At 40.4% G+C, this 22,966-nt stretch overlaps 1 protein-coding gene across 4 annotated transcripts in view; it reads left to right on the forward strand.

The window, feature by feature from the left end:
• TTC29 (tetratricopeptide repeat domain 29) overlaps positions 1–22,966 on the forward strand; it is a 273,994-nt gene that overhangs the window by 34,289 nt on the left and 216,739 nt on the right. For all 4 annotated transcript variants that reach the window (XM_070769026.1, XM_070769025.1, XM_070769024.1 and 1 more), the window contains 2 exons: positions 6,747–6,970; positions 12,882–13,067. In XM_070769026.1, the coding sequence (XP_070625127.1) occupies positions 6,747–6,970; positions 12,882–13,067 (410 nt within the window). The remainder of the gene's footprint in view (positions 1–6,746; positions 6,971–12,881; positions 13,068–22,966) is intronic.

The following is a 22,966-nucleotide window of genomic DNA, read 5'->3' on the forward strand; positions in this document are numbered from 1 at the left end:
TCGAAACTTTCCAGAAATTTTAGCAGAATTCTCAGTTTCCATCTATCAGGGTGACTTCAGGTCAATGAGATTTTTCTTATTCTGATTCTGAAAAAGGGCATATTCTAATTTAGATAAGTATTTGTTTTAATAGATAAATAAAACCAAAGACTAATAACTTCATATCCAAATGAAAGAAGTAAAATAGTGAATTTGAATTCTCTTTATGTTTCTATTTGCATTTTTTAAATTCCTTTTTGTAAATCAAGTAAACTTAGCCTGTTAGGAAATGTAAAACCTGACAAATTCACATATAATAATAGAAATTGACATATATTTTTATTTTCAGATAACAAATTCATTTTAAAAACCAAAAATTATTCTGTTTAAAAGAAATGATATGCATTAACTGCGAAGGTTTAAATAGGAACCTATTTAGTAAAGCATTAATTGCTCTTTCTGGTTCTCAAATATTAGTAATGAGGCTTTAACAATGTCATACATGTATGTGTGTATGTGTGCACAAATGTGTGTGTAAAATAGAATTGAAGTCGGAATAGTCATGTTATGCTTTCTAAATACATTCTATTTGAAATATTTTTTGCAAAGAATGGTCTTTTTAAAAAATGTACTAGAAATTTTAAAAATTGATACCAGTTATATATCATGGATGTTTGGAGCTGTCTTGAGTACCAAGACAATCCCTTCTTGAATCAGTTCATGTTCTTTGGTCACAGGCGCAGAGACAGAGTCTGACTAAGTAGAGTGGAAATGATTTTATTAGAAGGATATTTGGTAACTAGCTGAATTTAGGGGGAAACCTGGCTCAGAAGAAAAGGAAACGATGTGGGACACTTGGAAGGATCTAGGTAGCCAGAACCACTTTCAACTCTTGTCAGGATGTTGCTGCCAGGTGGACTGAACTCCGAAAACCTTCTACTTCTTTGTGTTTCTTGCTTCAAGATTCAGAATGCTGGGAGAGAAGCCAGTGGCTTAATGTGGGAGGGAGTCTTTGAAATCAGGTCCCACCAAGATGGCACACGATGTGCCATTTCCAAAAATACTTCAGAGTACTGCAGATGTGGCGCTAGATGCTGAGCGGACCAAACCCAACCCGGGCACCCTCAAGGAGTGACGTTCTGCGTTTCTGTCCCAGCTGGGATGAGCACTGAGACGGCCTCCTGACACATTTATTTCTACTGTTTATATCAGGGGTCCCCAACCCCTAGGCCAGGAACTGGTCCCAGCTATGGCCTGTTAGGAACTGGGCCACACAGCAGGAAGTGGGCGGCAGGTGAACGAGCAAGGTTCCATCTGTATTTGTAGCCGTTCCCCATCCCTTGTATCCCCATGGTCTATGGAAAAATTGTCTTCCACAAAACTGATCCCTAGTGCCAAAAGGGTTGGGGACCACTGTTTTAAATCGATGATCTAATTTTTATTTATTTATAATTTATACACACACACACACACATATATATATATTCTTTTTCAGATCCTTTTTCATTATGTTATCACAAGATGTTGAATATAGTTCCCTGTGCTACACAATAGGTCCCTGTTGCTGATCTATTTTATACACAGCAGTGTGTATCTGTTAATCCCAAACTCCTAATTTATCCCCCCCCCCCACCTTCTCTTTTTGATAACCATAAACTTATTCTCTATGTGTCAGGGCTTATTTGGAGCAAGGGTGGATTTCCAGCCCCCTGACCTCTCAAACTTCCTTACCATCCCCCAAACTATCTTTTGGGTACCTCTTGGATGTCCTCTTCAGGTTCCTCAAACTCAAGTTATCTGAACCCACGCTTATTACCCTTCCCCAAACCTAGTCATCCTTTTGTGTTCCCCTCTTTAGCAAATTGGGTTTCCCAGGTGGCGTGAGAGGTAATGAACCGGAGACATAAGAGCAGGAGACATAAGAGGCATGGACTCGATCCCTGGGTTGCGAAGACCTGGAAGATGGCATGGCAACCCACTCCAGTATTCTTGCCCGAAGAATCCCCACAGACAGAGAAGCTTGGTGGGCTACAGTCCATGGGGTCACACAGTGTTGGACAATACTGAAGCAACTTAGCACACACGCATGCACTTCAGTAAATTACCAACTGCCCACGCCCAAAATCTTGTTGCCATCCTAGCTCTTCTCTTTCCATCAGTCCTAACATCCACTCAGTCACCAAGTAGTCAGTATTTTTATATCCTGAATATGTATCACATCCACCTACTTCTGTGTCCCTCTGCCTTAACTTCAGTTTAGTCCCATGGCCTCTCCTGTCCATGAACACCAGTGTCTCCTGTCTCTTCTCCCTGCTCCCGGTTCTACCCTCCTCCCAGCCATTCTCTTGCACCTAGTGTGAATTTCAGAGTCACAAGCTCAACGATGCTAAATTGCATCTTTATTTTTTTATATAACTTAATTTTATTTATTTTTTTTATTTCATTTTTTTTTAATTTCAAATTTTAAATTTTATTTTGTTTTTAAACTTTATATAATTGTATTAGTTGTTAATTTTAATTCCTGGTCCTAAGCCTTGATTCTCCCTAATATAAAAATCCAACCTCGTCCCTCTTAGGTAAAGTCAGTCCAATTCAGTGATTTCTCAGGTTACTCAGATTCTTACACTCCTTCCCGTCACCCTGTGTTCCTATATAGAAACAACACAACACTGGTACCAAGAACACAGCACTGATGCCAGGTAGAAAGAAATAGGGTTACTAGGTTTAGCAAATAAAAATACAACATACACTTCAAATTTCAAAAAACTGAAATTTTTTTGGTATAAGTATTCCCATGAAATATTTGGGATACACTAATACAAAAAATCATTTGTGGTTTATTGGATATTCAAATTTTACTGCATATCCTGCCCAGTTTTATCTGGCAAGCTCAGGAGAGGAGCTTTGTCAGAATTTACTCCCAGATCTTGATCTAGGACCTTGTGATAGACTCTAAACTTGCCTGGTATCCATTTCTCCTCTCTTATACTAACACAATTCCAGTTTCATTTGAGGCAACAGTGTGCCTCCAAACAGGCAGGATCTTTGTTTTTCTAGTCTTTGCAGCCAGGGATGGCCACGTGACACAATTCTCACCAATGGAACAAAGTGGAATTCCAATAATAGTTACAGGAATAAAAGTATTCCCAATAATAGAGAAGGACACAGCTGATGTCACCCACCTATCCCATTTCTTCTTGGCTGGAAGGTGGACTTGATGCCTGGACTGGGGCAGCCCTCCAGTAACCAGGGACAGGCAGAAGATAATCCCTGAAGCACAGGCCTTGAACTCAACCAGGCCACGGAACCAAGGCTAACAGATGCCTACCTTTGGCATCTTGTGCTGTGAGCAGCACAGACTTCTAGTTTCAAAGGCACCATGAGCCAGGTTTTCTCTTCCTTGGAACTGAATGGGTTCCTAACCTCTGGGTGCTGTCCAGGGCTCTGTCACTGATGCACTTGACTCATCCTTTTCTGTCAGCTCTTGAAATATGCTGACCTGACTCTTTCAGTAGCACCCCAGTGCTGCTTACTCGCAGAGTCACAGCTGTGTCCCCATTCAGTCCCCAGTGGGCAGCACATTTTCATCCGACAGCCTTTTAGCACACATGCCCTTGCTAGGGCCAGTGACAGAGGGCAGACATCCCAGTCCCCTCTTCCCATTAACTTTGATGTCACACACGGAGGTCACCAGACAATTCACGGTCTTTGGCCCATACTGTCAAGGGGCCGTGGGACATCACACGGGCTGGTTCTGGTTTTCTTCTGCTCAGAAGCTCTCTGCAGTGACTTTTTCTGCCTTTCCATGCCCTGTGTTGGGGCGGTGGGGAGGGGAGGGACAGACACAGCCTGATTCATCTTACATCTCACGCTTTTCTTCTCCACACTCTCGGCCAGAGGGCAGAAGAAAAAATCTGTGCTTGCTTCTCTCTTCTCCATTTCAAATATTTTTGGTCATCGTTTGGACAAGATGGTGGCCTTTGACTTGTGGACCTGGGAATGTGGTTTCCTTACTCTCTTTATGGACTAGTCCTGTAACAGTAGGTGCCTTGCATTGGCCACTAGGTTGAGGAGGATTGCAATTCAATTGGGAATCCACTTCCAAGTAATTTTTCTAATATATTGGGTTGGCCGAAATCTTTGAGTTTTTCCATGCAGCTTATACAAAAACCCAAAATAATTTTTTGACGAACCCAATACAGAAAACTAAGCGCCAAAGAATGGATGCTTTTGAACTGTGGTATTGGAGAAGACTCTTGAGAGTCCCTTGGACTGCAAGGAGATCCAACCAATCCATCCTACAGGAGATCAGTCCTGGGTGTTCATTGGAGGGGCTGATGCTAAAGCTGAAACTCCAATACTTTGGCCACCTGATGCGAAGAGCTGACTCATTTGAAAAGACCCCGATTCTGGGAAAGATTGAGGGCAGGAAGAGAAGGGGATAACAGAGGATAAGATGGTTGGATGGTGTCACCAACTCAGTGGACATGGGTTTGGGTGGACTCCGGGAGGTGGTGATGGACAGGGAGGCCTGGTGGGCTGCAGTGCATGGGATCACAAAGAGTCAGACACAACTGAGCGACTGAACTGAACTGAACTGAACTGAACTGAACACAATCTCACTGAGTCATTTCCCAGACTCAAACACTTCAATGACTCTATCCCACTCCTAGCTTGGAGTCCAAACTACTTACTGTGCTCTGAGGTCTCCACAATATGGGTTCTGCCCTCCCCTTTTTTAAATTTCCCTCTTCCCACTCCCTTCCTTATCACTTTATGTATTTAGTTCTAGAGCAAAGCTGATCCACTGAGTAGAAAATTCTGGGTGTATGGCACCTAGGCATTTTTGTTTTGTTTGCTTTTTAACCCAACTCACTCTGTAGTGTGAGTCTGTTGCTGGACTTCATCATGTTTCTCAGAGAATCTTCACATACATATTTTTGCTTGGTTCTTAGAAGAATCCTGTGATATAGGTATAGCAAAGACTAATATACATATTTCACAGATGAGAAGAAGTGAAGTCCAGAAAAGTTAGGAAGAAATGGCCTGAACCTCAGGGGTTTTAATTCTAGACTGTCACCACTCCACACTGAAATGCTTATTGATAGTAATATCACATCTTGTCAGTTCTAAATATTTAATTGTCCCCTATTTAAAAATGTAAAATAATTAGTATAAAGTGATATCATTTGGCCTCTGATTACTTGCTTAGTAGAATAATAGCCACCACACAGCTATTATTCCATAACCCTGTTTATTTCCTATATAGCAATGTTCATGCTCTGAAATTATTTATGATTTGTTTACTTATTTGTTGGTTGTATTCTTCCACTAGAATATACACGTCACAAGGGTATTGACTCTATTTGATCTAGAACAGTGCCTGGCACTTAATAGGAAACTCAATAGCTATTGATTGACTAAATAAATACACTATTCAATTGTTTGAATAGTATATTTGATCTGCAAGGAGATGAGACCAGTCAATCCTAAAGGAAATCAACCCTGAATATTCATTGGAAGGACTGATGATGAAGCTGAAACTCCAATACTTTGTCCACCTAATGCAAAGAACTGACTCATTAGAAAGACCCTGATGCTGGGAAAGATTAAAGGCAGGAGGAAAAGAGGACAACAGAGGACAAGATGATTGGATGGGATCACCGATTCAATGGACATGAGACGGTGATGGACAGGGAAGCCTGTAGTGCTGCAGTCCATGGGGTTGCAAAGTGTCAGACACGACTGAGCGACTGAAAAACAACAATAACAACTTTCAATTGTCATTTTATCTCTTTGAATATGATTTATTATTGTTAGAAGTGAAGTAGTAATCTAACAAGTCATTAACTTAATCCTAACTGAAAATAATTTTAAAAATATATTTAGCAAGAGATATCCATAAACTCTTTCTGCATAAATGAATGAGTGAATGAACCTTCATAACATACCAGGAAGCCACTTAATAGAGCTTTGGTTTTATATTCAATGACACATTTAAATTTTGTTTGCCTTACTGGCTTTTTGTGTTGTTTTGGTGGGAGGCTAACTTATTAAGTATTTTTGGATATTGTCAATTACTATGGTCTGAATGTTGTGTTCCTAAAATTCATATATTGAAATCCCATTCCCTGAAAGTGTAGGTAGATGGGGTTTTTAAAAGGTGATTAGGTCATGAGGGTGGGGCACTCATGAATAGGATTAGCGCTCTTATAAAAGAGGCTCTAGAGAGTTCTCCAGCTTCTTACATTATGTGAGGACACAACTAGAAAGTTCAGGCTATGAACCAGGAGGGGCAACCTTCCTGGAGCCTTGATCTTAGACTTCTGGCTTCCAGAACTGTGAGCAATAAATTTCAGTTGTTTACAAGCTACTCAGTTAGTGGTATTCTGTTGTTGTTCAGTCGCTCAGTCGTGTCTGACTCTTTGCGACCCTATGGACTACATACTCTGCTACATCAGCCCAAATGGACTGAGACATCCATCAACTAGCTTATTTGTCCTTATCAAAGGGAGCTCAGCTCTGGAACTGATATATTTATAATGTAATTTCCCTAAAATTATTATATTTAGATAGCTCTTGGCATCTTTCATTAAACTGGAGTTGTTCAATTGTAAGTGTTTGAGGTCAAGATAGCTTTCAGCCCTTTCATGGAGGGAAAAAAAAAATGGCATCATGATCCAACCTTTAATTATTATAGGATCAAAAAAATCAAAAGATTTGAAGGATTAAAATAACGAGTTCAGTGTTCTGATTCTTATTCCCAGTTACCGGAACTCATACACTAAGAACGTCTGTGTGGAGATGCTGCGGGATGGTTATCATAAGTCCTTTACCGAGTTCTTCGCTCTGACAGAGAAGTGGGATGCCCTGAGGGAGGCTGCGAGGGTCCGATCCCTCTCCTGGGCACAGAGACCCCTGGAAGAGCAGCCCGACAAGCTGGATCACTTCTACTACTACCTGACCAGGGCTGAGACAGCTGAAAGGAAAGGTACGTGGAGGGGTTTGGGGAAGCAGCACCGCCAAAACCAGAACAGGGAGCACCTGAGGGCAAGTTCCCAATTGCTTCATATGTGAATTTAAGACATTAGGACACCTCGGCACAATTCAGCCTAGTCAACTAAGCATCTTCATGGAATGGACAGTAGAGAATGCTGGCTCACAAGAGGGCCCAGACACATGGCCATCCTGGTGATGTCACTCTAAGCCTGGGTAGACAGTAAACAGCACCTACTAACATCTCCAGGGCTTCCCAATGTATTAAAATCTTTGGTATCAGTAATTATACGTCTTTATATAGTTTTTTTTCTTTATACGTAATCTGAATATTGACTTTCACTGAGGAGCCCTTTGCAGAGTATTGTTAATTTGCCAATTAAACTTATTTTCTAGTATTTATAGAATGGAATTTGAAGGTTTTATCCTTAAGTTCTATGCTTAAGATTTCTATCAGACAATTTTTATTAGTGAATTGTGAGGAGACAGGAAAAGTCTGTAATCCACAATTGTGAATAAAATTGCTAATTTTTTATCTTCCATCACATCATCTCTCATTAATTCCTTTTTTGATATTGTAAATTTTTCCAGAAGATCAATATGTTTCAAGTATTAAAGAAAATATTTTGCTCTCTACTACAGTTATAGTGATGTCATTGTCATAAGCATTTCTTAGTTACATGTCCAGAATTGGTCATTTTTTACAATCAAAAGAAAGGAAATCCCCAAACTTGGCATATATATTTGCTATTCTCAATTGTCTTCTTCTTTGACTTTTTTTGTGTGAAAATACCGTTGGACTCCAAAAGAGAGAAGCTTTAAGCTCCACCATGAAAATGTCTCATTTCATTGTTCAGTACGATACATAAGTGAACTTTGTGTGTGTGTGTGTGTGTGTGTATGTGTAGATAAGAGGTGATTCTTTATATAATGAAAACATTTAACTACAGAATTGACTTTGAAAAGAGTCCTTTGGTGAATTTTAAAATGTGATTTACATATAAGTTCTCAAGAAATTAACTGTTTTAAATTTTAAAATGCTATTGTAAAAAAACTTATTTTCTAGGTCGGCCCCAAATTCTGAGGTGATATTTACACTGAAAATAGAATTGATCAAGATAAAATTTGTTCATAAGTCATTTTTTTCAAGTTGAATTAATTTGATTCACTAAACATTTTAAATAGAAGCATTCATTTTAGTAGCATAATAGCATAAGTTTAGGCCAAATACATCAGTAGTCATAAAGTATCATAAAAGAAACTTATAAAGCATTTTATAATTACAAAGAAACTAGAGTGCTAAATAATGTATTTGAAGGTAGAAAACTTTTACTTTATAATACTTTATTTGAAAAAGTAACTATATTATATATAAATTAAAATGATTCTCCAATCCCCCAAATTTAAAAAGTCCAAGCTTCATAATAGCCAGTGTCTTACACACATGTACAAGTAGTAAAATATTTTTATTACTGAGTACTTTGTCACATGTTCATAGTAACTAAGGTTCTATTTGATAAATGGAATAAAATTACTTCTTGCTCAGAACAACTCTTCTGTAGGGTTATTGACTTCAAAATGCTGTGGCTTTTGCCTGGTTAAAATACAAAAAGTTAAAATTATTGCAAAAAAAAACATTATTGGAAATACATCAGTTGAAGGACAAGTAAACATTTATATGCTTCTTTAAATAGAAATGTGTAATTTTTTCACATTTAACACATGAACTTTATAGGATAAAAACTGTGATTTAAGAATGTCCTAGAAAGTAATGCAGGGAATATGTACAGAAACTCTTATTAACTTGAATTAATTCTAAATCTTAAAACCCATGTATACCACACACTTAATCTAGAATACAGAAATCTGTTCCTGGATGATTTCACCCCATATGGTTGTGAAATCTGAGACAATTATCTAGAAGCAGCGTCGTATCTCTGAGTATTCTCATTGCTTCTCATTGGAAAGACCATCACTCTAGGGTCACAATGAAGTTCATTTAATCAAAGCTATGGCACTAACAATAGTCATCTCGGGTCAGTTCTGTCTCTTGAGACTCACAAAGCAGAAACCTAGAGTTATTTAAATTACTTTTCAAAATATCACTTTCTGTTTTATAGCAAAGAAGTGTTTAAAGGAAGCCAATCATTCTTTTTGGATTATTTTCCATTTGTTACAAAGTATTTCTTTGTCCCTGATATCATTCTTATATGACCCAATGTGAGTCATCTCTGTACCATCTGTAACATGATTAGGGCCTGGTGCCCCATGGGGCTGAGGAAGAGATGGCAATAATGGTAATGGGTAACCGAATCAATAGATAATTCAAACATTATTTACACTTGACTTTAAATTATTGTCAAAGGTTAAGCAGCAATTTTTTTCTCTAATAACATTTATTTAAGATACCCAAAGTATGTTTTACTCAAGCAGAGTCCCACTGGATGTTTATACAGTTTATATAAAGAAAAACAAAAGTGAGTGTCTGGTGAAATAAGTTTGAGAAACAACCATGTGAATTAACATATACAAAGCAGGTTGGTTTGTTGCAGGACTTATCAGAGCCTTTGACATATTAATGTGCTGTGTGTTTCACTGAAAGAGAGAAATTAGTAGGAGCATTTTCCAAATTTATTTCATCATGAGATCTCCTTTTAAGGTAGCACAGTGAATATCAGTCTAAAGAATAAATCAACAATAAAATTAATTTTCATCTTATTAATATAGCTGCTGATAATTTGAGGAAATGTTGTGCAAGCAAGGAGAAAAGACTGCTTAGAATATAAAGGGTATAAACCATGTATTTGGATTATTCAAAGGTTCAAAACTTTCAATTTTTCCATAGAAGAATAGCTTAGCTGACAAGTAGTCTTTAAATATGTAATCTAAATAGCTTCTAAGCAAAACCAAAAACTTTATCAAATGTTGGAAATAATTTTCTATTAAAGCTTAATTACTGAAAAATGGAAAATTATTTTAGGTTTGCATATATATTTTTTAAAAGCTCTTTGTATGACTTTTTAAAATGGAAGATATGAAATGTTTTATTTACAGGTTTTAAAAATAGCAGCTCTCTAATCACTATGTATGTGAGTTTCCCTGGTGGTTCAGATTGGTAAAGAGTCTGCCTGCAGTGCGGGAGACCAGCGTTCGATCCCTGGGTCGGGAAGATCCTCTGGAGAAGGAAATGGAAACCCACTCCAGTATTCTTGCCTGGAAGATCCCATGGGTGAAGGAGCCTGGCAGGCTACAATCCATGGGGTCATAAAGAGTTGGACACAACTGAGCGACTTCACTTTCACTTTCAATCACTATATATGAGAAAGAATATAAAATATTACAAAATAGACTTTAATGCTCTATTCATATTAGGCACGGGTCCAGATGGAAAGATAAAGCACAAGAGAAGCCAGTTCTGAAATGAGAGTATTTGTTTTAAATAAATTGCTCAGGGTTTTACCCCCTACTTTTCACCTAAGCTATTGCCTATTGTGAATAACCTTAAAAGGCAGAAAGTCTCTGCAGAATCTCCAGTTCCTTCAAAACTGGGGAATAGGGAGAATGTATTTTAACTTTAATTTTTAGTTCTAAAACTTACTTTGAGATAAATCTTAATTTCCTATGGAATTATGAAGCAGCGATTTCCCAGGGGGCATAGTGATAAAGAATCCACCACCGGATGTAGGAGACGCAAGAGACGTGGGTTAGATCCCTAGGTCAAGAAAATCTGGAGGAGGAAATGGCAACCCACTTTAGTATTCTTGGGCTTCCCTTGTGGCTCAGCTGGTAAAGAATCTGCCTGCAATGTGGGATACCTGGGTTTGATCCCTGGGTTGGAAAAATCCCCTGGAGAAGGGAAAGGCTACCCACTCCATTATTCTGGCCTGGAGAATTCCATGGACTGTATAGTCCAAGGGGTTGCAAAGAGTTGGACATGACTGAGCGACTTTCACTTCACCCTTTCCAGTATTCTTGCCTGGAAAATTTCCATGGACAGAGGAGCCTGGCAGGCTGCATGGGTTTGCAAAGAGTTGGACACAACTGAGCGACTGAACACAGCACAGCACACACAGTGTGTAAAAGCTGACATTATGTAGGTCTTAAAATTTCTTTGGGAACATTGGAGTGACTGTGTACAGTTTTCAAAAGTTAATTTTTGATGTAATCAGCCTATTGTCAATTTTTTCTGAGCCTTTTGACTTTAATCTTATAGAAGTACCAATGGGCAATATATAAATGCTTTTCATAATTGTAATTCTTTCAGGCATATATAGATTGACTCTTCTGATAGTAGTGAGCAATTAATATCACTTAATTCCAAAATCACTGCAGATGGTGACTGCAGCCATGAAATTAATAGATGTTTACTCCTTGGAAGGAAAGTTATGACCAACCTAGATAGCATATTCAAAAGCAGAGACATTACTTTGCCAACAAAGATCCGTCTAGTCAAGGCTATGGTTTTTCCTGTGGTCATGTATGCATGTGAGAGTTGGACTATGAAGAAGGCTGAGCGCCGAAGAATTGATGCTTTTGAACTGTGGTGTTGGAGAAGACTCTTGAGAGTCCCTTGGACTGCAAGGAGATCCAACCAGTCCATTCTGAAGGAGATCAGCCCTGGGATTTCTTTGGAAGGAATGATGCTAAAGCTGAAACTCCAGTACTTTGGCCACCTCATGCAAAGAGTTGACTCACTGGAAAAGACTCTGATGCTGGGAGGGATTGGGAGCTGGAGGAGAAGGGGATGACAGAGGATGAGATGGCTGGATGGCATCACTGACTCGATGGACGTGAGTCTGGGTGAACGCCGGGAGTTGGTGATGGACAGGGAGGCCTGGCGTGCTCCGATTCATGGGAGTCGCAAAGAGTCGGACACAACTGAGCAACTAAACTGAACTGAACTGAATTCCAACAGATAGTGATTGCTGTAAAAAGTCCTTGGAAGGGTAATCCATAGCCTACCATTTATTTATGACTGTATTTTTAGCACAAATGCAAAGAAATGCAAAGATTATGTATTTTTTCATGTCCACCAATAGAATGAAATCTACAAGAGAGAAGGACAGTTTAGCACAAACATTTTTGTTTAAGTTCATGACTGTTTGCAGTGAAGTTTGTAAGACTGATTCACAGTTTATCAGTATAGATTTTTGTGTACAAATAGGTCATATATTTGCCACTTTAGGGGAGAAAAGGGATTTGATAAACTGACAACTAATAAACTAGTAACTTTCTGAGTGAGAGGGATGACTAGTATTAACACATTTTCAGCAGAAGAAGATACTCATAGAAAAGATAATGCTAGAAATCTACTGTTTCTTAACATTGCTAGTAACTTGTACTGTCAGAAATGGTGTTGTAACGTATATGGAACATACAGTGATCATTTCTTGTATCTATCTATAAGCTGCATGCTGACTTTTCCTATTGGGTGAAAATATTTTGATATTTTTAGATTTCATCTGCTTTTTTCCTTTATCTTTTTGCCATGGTTAGGAAACATTGCTTTCTCTGGAATCTCTAAATACTTTTCAAATCTTTAGTGGGATAAGTACTTGCTGATACCATATACTCATTTATTCCAAAAGAACTGAGCCCATTGCTAGCAGACACCATTCTGTTTTTTGTCTTATATAAAGACTTCTATTTCAACCAAAGAGTATATCAGTCTAAGCACTCCAAAAGATTTTTTTGTTGTAGTTCTTCTCAAGTGGTACATCCTTTAATTAATGTAAGTAGTTTAATAGTTAAAACACATTAATTTTTACATTTCCAGTTTTTAAATAGTTAATCATGCTTTTAAAGAAAAATAGAAACTAAATGTCACTATATTGGTTTGCCATTTGAAGAGATGTGCCTTGAGACACTTTTCTAATGCATTTTCTGATGTTTTTCTCTCTTTGAAGAATACTTTGAAGAGGTCTATAATAACTTGTACGCTCTGGCCTGTTACTTCAATAATTCTGAAGACAAGTGGGTTAGAAACCACTTCTATGAACGATGTTTTAAGATTGCTCAAGTCATCAAAATTGACGGTGGGAAGAAGGAAGCCGAGGCGCATGGACACATGGGGCTGCTCTTCGAGGAGGATGGTGAGTAGCCCTTTGCCAGGCTGCCCAAGGGGCTTTGGAGGCTCTTGAGTCCAGGCAACCAGAAAGCATGTAGGGGTGGAGAAAAAGACTCAAGGCTTGGTGTTAAGAATGTAAGTTGTGTGTGCTATGTGCTCAGTCTTGTCCAACTCTTGGCTACCCCATGGGCTGTAGCCTGCCAGGCTCCTCTGTCCATGGGATACTCCAGGCAACAATACTGGAGTCGGTTGCCATTTCCTCATCCAGGGGATCTTCCTGATCTAGGAATTGAATTGAGCCTCTTGAGTCTCCTGCCTTGGCAGGTGGGTTCTTTACCACTGTGCCACCTGGGAAGAATGTAAGTTATTGAGATTAAAAAGCAAAGGGATGTGACTTTAGACTCACCCTCTGTATTGCTACACTCATACCCAGCTCGCACTCAGCCTAGAGTTCCCAGCAGCATCGTCACAGAGAGAAAACTTCTTCCCAGTCTTCCACCTACATCTTTCCTCCGTATTGCACCATTTCGAATTATTTTTCCTTTTGTATAGACCTTTTCATTCATTTTAACTTGACTTCTCATGTTTGAAAATGGGTAAGAGGAAAGGCACACATGGTGATTTTCCTAACATGCCAAATCCCGTATATACAACCTCTATAACCCAGGTACCACTTGTGGTTACATCATAATTTCTGGAGGAAATATTTCTTTATAAATAATGTCATGCTTAATCATATTATATTAAGGCAAGCCAAAGCCTGAGACAAAACAACAAATTCATCAGAAACATATTTCTTATGGTGGTTTAAGAAAGATTGTGAGTAGAAATTTAAGAATTAAAGTTATTTGTGGAAGAATGGTGGTTAGATCATTTACAAACCAAATATATGGGGAGATGAAAATATTTGATCAGAAATAATTCTATTTCTCCCCTCAGAGCACTCTCATTTCCACGAGAGTTTGTCGCAATAGGGTTAAGTTAGAAAATATTTGCTATTTTATGGCTAGAACTGCCTAGGACTTTGAGAAAGGAGGGGAAAAAAGGCTTTCATGCCTCAGGAAATTGCACGTTGTATTCTGCGGCATGGTAGGTACTGGAGGGCTCTCCTGGGTGATAGGTATGAAGAAGAGCAGAACAATTCAAAGTGAGAGATCATGGGTACTAGATTCAAGGAGGGCAAGGTGGAGCCAGAAGGAACTGGTGTGGGGAGGATTCACTGGTGGTCCAGTGGCTAAGACGCCAGGTTCCAAATGCAAGGGGGCACAGGTTTGATCCCTGGTCAGAGAACTAGATCCCACATGGTACACACAGAGGCCAAAAAAAAGGTAAGATGTAAAAAAAGAAGGGACTTGTGGGGGACATGAAAGATGGGTGTAATTTAGGCAGGTAAAGAAACAGGAATATATTCTGTAAGATGGAACTACATAGACGAAAGCAAAATTAGAGAAAATGATCGGTACAGCAACTCAGTTAAAGTGCCAAGTATGTTTCTGAACAGTGACGGGGACTGAGTGTGTATGGAAAGGCTTGGGTTCAGAGTTTGGGCTTCTGTCCCTTCAGTCTAAGGAAGGGAGTATGATAGGAGTCTCACTGTGAGACCCCATGGGAAGAGAAAGGGGGAATGGTTAGGAAGCTGCTGCATTCATTCCACCTTGAAGGAACAATCCAAGAGTATTTAAAAGAATATATTTGAGCATATCCATAGCAAAAAAAAAAAACTTTTTTTTTTTTGGCTTCCCCTGTGGCATGTGGGATGTCACTTCCTCAACCAGCGCTTGAACCGGTGCCCCTGCCTTGAGAGCATGGAGTCTTAACCATTATACCACTACAGAAGTCCCTTACAGTACAATTTATGACGTCTCAAAGCAAAAGATTAGCAACATTAAGCAATACCTTTACAACCGAGTTCTGTGCAGTCATGAAATTACAAATTAGAGCCAAATTCATTCGTTTAGCGAGTATTTGTTTAGGACCTAATGTTTAGAGATAAGCTAGCAAGATAGACAAAATATTTTCTTTGCGACACTAAGATTCTACTGGGAAAACCAGGCCTTAACCATTCCTAAATATTGTAACATATGAAGTAGTGGTAAATGCTGTGATGAAAAATAAGGCAAAGGAATAGATAGCAATTGCTACCTTGCATACAGTGATCACCTTTTAGAAGATGAGGCATGAAGAAGGTGAGGGAGTGAGCCTTGTAAAAACCTGGAGGAAGAGGTTTTAGAGAGAGGATGCAGGGAGTGCAAATGAAGGCTCAGCAGTGTCTGGAACTCAGTGAGGAAGGTGGGAGATGAAAGAAGAGGAGCCAAGTTTAAACCAGGAGGTTGGGATCACATGGGAGCTTGTAGGCCAAGCTGAGGACTTTGGATTTTATTCTACATTGTATGAAAAAGTGAATATGAAAATGTTAGTTGTACAGTCATGTCTGACTCTTTGCAACCCCTGTAGCCCCATGAAGAGTAGCCTGCCAGGCTCCTCTGTCCCTGGCATTCTCTAGGCAGGAATACTGGAATGCTGCCATTTCCTTCTCCTGCGGATCTTTGCAACCCAGGAATTGAACCTGGGTCTCCCGCATTGCAGGCAGGTTCTTACCGTCTGAGCCACCAGGAAATCTCAAAATATATATCAGTTTAAGAAAATGTTCATGGTACATTAAAGAGAAATAAGATCCAAACACAAGGTAAAATATAATTGTATTTGGTATGTGTTATGTACTAACCAAGTGTTCACAGTGGTTGTTTTTTGAATGTGGGGATCATACATAGGTGATTATAGAATTATGTACTGAAGAGTTATTACTTACTGTAATTGAGAAGTTGTTAAAATTCTAGAGCCTATTGTTAAAAATAAGGTTCAGTTTTCCAGTTTGTAAAAATAGAATAAATTCTTGCTTAAGTAAAATTCAAAGTAAAATCTTTGAGTGAGCTTTTTAAAATGATTATTCTCATTTCATAAGTGAGGTAAATAGTTTTTAAAGCTTTTAAAAAGTGATTACCTTTGTTTTGAAGATGAGGAAACTGTGGCACAAAGAAATTGAGCTTGTTAGTGCTGGGGCTAGTGCTGGCTCAGCTGGCTTCAGAGCCTGTGTTGGCAGCCACTGCCCTACCCAAACCAAGAATTGCTTTGCTTTCAACTGTAAAAATTCCTGAAAATTATACACTGAAGTGTAATTTAGCACTTTGTTGTTCTCTACTGTAAGTATATCCCTCAGATGTTGTCTGTCTTATTTTGTCTTTATAATTGGAACCATCAAATTCTCTAACTATGAGAAATCAAATAATGGAACTTTCAATTACGGACTCCAAAAAAAAATTCAAGAAAAAAGTAACAAATAATATAGGAAAATTAAAGCTGAAGAAGCCAGGGCTACCCTGATGAAAATTTAAGAGTGGCCTCATTGAGTTTCAAATAGCTACCATAGACATGTTCTGAACTTTTCTATACATTTTATTTCTGATTTTTAAAACTTGGTGTGATATTTTTTAATTTATTGCAGTAAAAAACACATAATAGAATTTACCATCCTATTTGTGAGTGAGTTCAGTAGTAGTAAGTGTATTCTCACTCTTGTGTAACAACAGTTCTGGTCTCCAGAACTTTTTCATCTAGCAAACCTGGATCTCAATACCCATGAATCAACAATTTCTGACTTTTTAAAATCTGTGAATATGTTTGTATTGGAGGATTTATTAATTGTTTTCTTTCTTTCTTTATTCATTCTTCTATTCATTCACTTATTCAACAAATGTTAGAGCTACTTACTAATGGTTACCAATACAATTAGTAACCATATCAACTTAGTGACTGAGAGTGAAAATAGTTTGGGAAATGTGATCAGGGTGGGGCTGCTGTGAGATTACATTCATGGATCAGTGGCTTACTCATAATTAGATGCCCCGCCCTATAACATGATAAAATGCACCCAAATTCCATAATAAATAGAATGTTTTGTCTATAAACCTATTCTTAAATTAGATTGTGTTTGTTTGGTTTTTTTTGCAACTCCTTTTTGAAAAATCTGAACTAGTTTTCTACGCCCTTAATCAATTCATTGGCCACAAGATCCATGCATGCCTTTATTGCCTGATTTGATAAAATGATTTGAGTTGATATTGATGAAAGTTTTAGAGATTCAGTTTATAAGTTCATAAGTTCACTAATTAATTCATTCATTCATAAGTTCAGTGTACTTACGAGGAGGATAAACTAGGACTACTTAAAATATGGGACTAGAGTGCCATGAGGGCTCACCTGAATGGGGTCCCCCTGAGGTGATGGTGTGTAGCTTCCGCACATCTGATCTGATGGGTCCAGACAAGCCCCAGGGAGGCCCCGCAGCAACAGCTAGGTGGCAGCTGTGCCCAGAGGCAGGTGGCAGCCTCCTGGTTCCAGGGCGCCCATTCAGGTTAAAGCAGGGTCCCAGCCGGCAGATGGCAAAGGGCAGTTTATCACAGCGCAGTGAAGCAGGCTGCAGTCCAGGGCATGGCTCCAGCACCCTCGGGGAACTAAAGAGCAAATGAACATGAGCAGAAGCCATGTCATGGGGACTGGGCACCTGGGTGCAGTCGGGGCCATTGTTCACCCACAAGTACGGCTCTAGTCTCCACTGCTGCTAAAGATGGTGCTGGTATGCAGTGTGGACTGGCTTCCACTGACTCAAAGGCTGGCTGTCTATTCTCCAGTTCAGGTATCTGCTAGGGTAGCAGGCATGGAGTACTCATGGTCTGACAAACACCTGTAGCAGATCAGTGGCCATGTCTTCCTTCAGAATCGTCACCTACTTGGAAGGACAGATGGACAAGCAGCACTGGAGAAAGTTCTCAGACCCTGGGCTGGTAGGAGACATTCCCATACATTCTAGAGGAGCACACAGAGGTCTGGCAGGGCTGGATGTCAGAGTCTGGGAGAGAGATGGTTTTCTAAGAGCTGTGATTAAGGAAGCACCAGGCTTCTGCCTGGGTATGGTCTGGGACCAATAACAAGATGATGTGCCAGAACATTAACTTCAGTCCTCTCTTGCCAGGTCACTATTTAGTTGTTGGGTCAGGGAACTAGGATCCAAGTCTTGCAGTTGCAGCTTTATTGGTGGTAAGCAAAGAACTGGTGGGGCTGAGCACATCAGCATTCAGAGTTGAGCAAGAACCAACAGCCGCGACCTTCCTTGCTTCCACTGACTTAGGATCTGAGTCCAAGCCTTGCCTTTGACCAAATTGATGAACTTGGTACTGAGACTAGCCAGTTTCCTTGGAGTCTTGTAAGAGTTGAGTCTGTTTTCTGGGAGAGCTAACCTGGAAGATTAGAATTGGTCAAGGAAACACTTGATTTCTATCTAGCTCTCTGTCCTGTCCTGTCTCCCCTTAGTTCAAAGAGGGCTGGCTTCAAGCAGCATCTCTCACTCTACCAACAGTCTATTCCATTTCAACTCATATGGACTTGGAATGTGGACCTCCCATCTCGGGAGACAGAAGGATGATAAGAGTAGATGTTGGGTGACTACCCTTGGTGCTAATCATCTTCCCTGAGAACAGGCAGGGGGAGGCCCTTGTAGGAACAGCTTAGGAAGTGCACATCTTCCAGTTCCAAAGTTTTTCATCTGTAGCTGTAACACAGGGATTGAGTAAAGGCTGACCCAGACCCACAGCGCTGATGCCAGATTCTCCTAGTAACTGGGACTTCTACAGAAGAGTTGTCTTGGTTGGCTTGGTCAGTTCAGGGCCTACAGTTTACTGTTGACAGTCAATTCTTTGGACAAATTCTGGATGGTGTATTCCAATGGGATTTACCAGGGGGGCAGAAGGAACCAGAAGGAGGGTGGTGTTATGAAGGTACAGTGGAATGGCTCCCCCTCCCCCAATCCATCTAGTAGGGCAAGACAGATCCAACACGAGGGGCCCCACTATATGGGCTTCCCTGGTACCTCAGGTGGTAAAGAATCTGCCTGCAATGTAGGAGACTGGGTTCAATCCCTGGGTTGGGAAGATCCCCTGGAGAAGGGCATGGCAACCCACTCCAGTATTCTTGCCTGAAGAGTTCAATGTACAGAGGAGCCTGGTGACCTACAGTCCATGGGGTCGCAAAGAGTTGGATACGACTGAGCGACGAACACACACACACACCGTTGTAAAGGACTGTCCCCTTTACCATCTTCATCTCATGGAGGGAGGTAGAATTTGGAAGCCCACTTTTCTTGTCTTGTACATAGATTTGGTGGTGGTTTAGTCACTAAGTCATGTCTGACTCTTGCGATGTCATGGACTGTAACCTGCCAGGCTCCTCTGTCCACGGGATTCTCCAGGCAAGCATACTGGAGTGCCATTTCGTTCTCCAAGGGATCTTCCTGACCCAGGAATCAAATCCAGGTCTCCTGCATTGCAGGCAGGTTCTTACTTCCCTGGTGACTCAGAAAGTATAGAATCTACCTGCAGTGCAGGAGACATGGGTTTGATCGTGGGTTTGATCCCTGGAGAAGGGAATGGCAACTCACTACAGTATTCTGGCCTGGAGAATTCCATGAACTGTATAGTCCATGAGGTCACAAAGAATCAGACACGACTGAGTGACTTTCACTTTCACTCTATGCTGTCTTGTAATAGTCAGCCCTTTCCTAACACATCCTCCACCCATTGTAAGGAAGATGCCCCCTTTCATTTTTTTTGCATGAATTTTATGAGGGGCAGTAGTTCAGCTTTCCTCTCAGTGAAGTGTCCACTGTGTATTAGGTAATTACTTTCAATATCATACACACACACCACCAAAGGAATTCTATCACTGAGAGTCCTAACCCCATAGGGCTTCCACTGCTAAGGATTGTTCAAAGCTAGTTCCTGCTAATGATCTCTAGCCAGCCATCCTGAAGGCTGAACCACAGTATCACTAGCATTTTCTTCCCAGTCCCATCTTGGTCTTTGATTTCTTTCCAGCCCCCCTGACTTGCTTCCAGAAGGCCATGTTATTGGCCTGGAGAGATGCCCGGTTTGCTGGGACAACTGCCATGCTAACAAAGTAATTGGTCAGCCGCACTCACAGCAGGCTTACCAGAGCCGTGCTGCTCTGAGAAAACTCAGAGAGACAGGAGCAGAGCAGGTGTGCAGGTCTCCCATTGCCCTTCCATTGGATGCTCTGTGTTTAGGGAACTGTTGTCACACTCTTGGTATAATTGGGGACCAGACCCAATAACAACATGACATGGCAGAGCCTTGACACAAGCTCTGTCTTGTCACCTCAGCATTGACCGTTTGATGTCAGATCAGCCAGCCCTTCCCCTATGATTGGTATGGAGGAGCAGATGAGGTCTCTGCATTATGACTGCGATCACAGGATTGTTTGTTGTTTGGAGAACGAAATGGCAACCCGCTCCAGTATTCTTGCCTGGAGAATCCCATGGACAAAGGAGCCTGGTGGGCTACAGTCCCTCGGGTTGCAAAGAGTCAGATATGACTGAGCAACTAACACACATAGAGTATGGCAAAGAAAATTATAGGATATGTCATAAGGTTTGCCACGTAGGCATTCATAATTTTGGGAGCCCCAACCTCTTTCCTGTCAGGAGAGAACTCTAGGGTCTAAGCCTTCGCTATAGGTCAGGATTTATTGCCCTAAAAACACTAAACCTAACATCTGGTCCCATCACTTCGTGGGAAATAGATGGGGAAACAGTGGAAACAGTGTCAGACTTTATTTTTTGCGGCTCCAAAATCACTGCAGATGGTGACTGCGGCCATGAAATTAAAAGACGCTTACTCCTTGGAAGGAAAGTTATGTCCAACCTAGATAGCATATTCAAAAGCAGAGACATTACTTTGCCAACAAAGGTTCGTCTAGTCAAGGCTATGGTTTTTCCTGTGGTCATGTGTGGATGTGAGTTGGACTGTGAAGAAGGCTGAGCACCGAAGAATTGATGCTTTTGAACTGTGGTGTTGGAGAAGACTCTTGAGAGTCCCTTGGACTGCAAGGAGATCTAACCAGTCCATTCTGAAGGAGATAAGCCCTGGGATTTCTTTGGAAGGAATGATGCTGAAGCTGAAACTCGAGTACTTTGTCCACCTCATGAGAAGAGTTGACTCATTGGAAAAGACTGGTGCTGGGAGGGATTGGGGGCAGGAGGAGAAGGGGAAGACAAAGGATGAGATGGCTGGATGGCATCACTGACTCGATGGACGTGAGTCTGAGTGAACTCCGGGAGTTGGTGATGGATAGGGAGGCCTGGCGTGCTGCGATTCATGGGGTTGCAAAGAGTCGGACACGACTGAGTGACTGAACTGAACTGAGCTGAACTGGTTTCTTTGGAACTTTGCCAGAGCCCATCTCTTTTTCTAGGAAACTAGTCTACAGGGTATCAGTTCTGGACAAGTTAACCCTTATTTGTTAAATCTGGAAGTTCTGTGTAAGGAGTGACGTGAACATGCAGAGATTAGGGTCAGATTATGAACACAGAAGTGGTATCCTTTAAAAACTAGGACCAAGTCGGTAAGGTGGTAAGCTTCAAAAGGATCTCTACCACCAAAGACTCACTATTTCAAAGAGTGGATCAAAGCAGAAGCATCAGTTAAGCCAGAAGATCCCTGTGCTATACAATACGTTCTCATTAGTTGATTGCCTTCTATGCAGTATCAGTAGTGTACATGCGGTGACCTGAATGCAGAGGAAGTCCAAAAGGGGGGGTGTATGTATGTGTATGGCTGATTCATTCTGCTGGGCAGTAGCGACTAACACGTTGTAAAGCAACTGTACTCCAATAAAAATTAATGAAGAACAAATGAATGAACAAAAGTAAGAGAAGATCCAATTTCAGTCCTAGAAGAATGCCTGCTAGATGCTGGAATTGAGTTAGTGCTAGTCTTACCAGTGAGCAGATCCAAGGGCAGACTGTCCATTCCGCTTGCCTTTAAATACCTAGACTAAATATTCCCAATTGAGAGATATAGAAAATGAAAGAAAAACAAACCATTAATCTGAAAAACAAACCTATAAATGCAATAATTAGAAAATCTCCTAGTGTCTTCAGGAAGATACAAGAAGACAGAAAAGTTTAAGGATAAAACCAAATGAGATGACAGTGAGCACCAGATGAAGTAAGGAAGGCTTTCAGTGAAATGCAGATTTCATTTCAGTGAAATGAAATTATTCATAATTTCAATGAAATGAAATTAATTGGTAGAATTAAACTACAGAGGGGAAAAAGAAAAGAGCAGGATTGTGTGCATGTTCAGTCACTTCAGTCGTGTCCAGCTCTTTGCAACCCTATGGACTGTAGCCCACCAGGCTCTTCTGTCCATGGAATTTTCCTGGCAAGAATACATGCCTTCCTCCAGGAGATCTTCCCAATCCAGAGATCAAACCGTGTCTCCTGCATCTCTAGCATTGCAGACGGATTCTTTACTACTGAGCCACAGGGAAAGCCCTAGTGTATAAAAGTTGACACCATGGAATATTGAAGCAGTGGTTTGAGGGCAGGCAGACTTGAAACGTTTTCCCAAAATGCAGGTGAAAGACTAAGAAATGAAAACAATGACATTATGAAGTTGGAAGTTTCTGAGATAGAATAGATAATAGCTGAAATGAAAACCATAACCAAAGACATTTTAAGAAAGCTTTCTTGACACCCCCCCCCCAAAAGATCTGAGTATGCAGACTGAAATAGCTCTTTATTTTCTAGTCAAAAGTATAAGGAAAGATCCATAACTAGATAATTCTCTGGAAATTTTTTGAACGACTCAGATTAAGACAGATTCCCACCTTTATCTGAAGAGAAAACACAGATTGCCTGCATTGAAAGCAAAATTAGTCTCATTTTTTTCCTCCTTTGCAACAAAAAATGCCATGAAACAAGCAAACAAAAAGGTAGAGTCCAGGGGATTTGAGGGTAGGGGAAAGAAAATGGGCTGCTGTAAACTTGAGAATATGCTACAGAAGTAAGTT

Source organism: Bos indicus, chromosome 17 (genome assembly GCF_029378745.1).
Source record: "Bos indicus isolate NIAB-ARS_2022 breed Sahiwal x Tharparkar chromosome 17, NIAB-ARS_B.indTharparkar_mat_pri_1.0, whole genome shotgun sequence".
NCBI classification, from domain to species: domain Eukaryota; kingdom Metazoa; phylum Chordata; class Mammalia; order Artiodactyla; family Bovidae; genus Bos; species Bos indicus.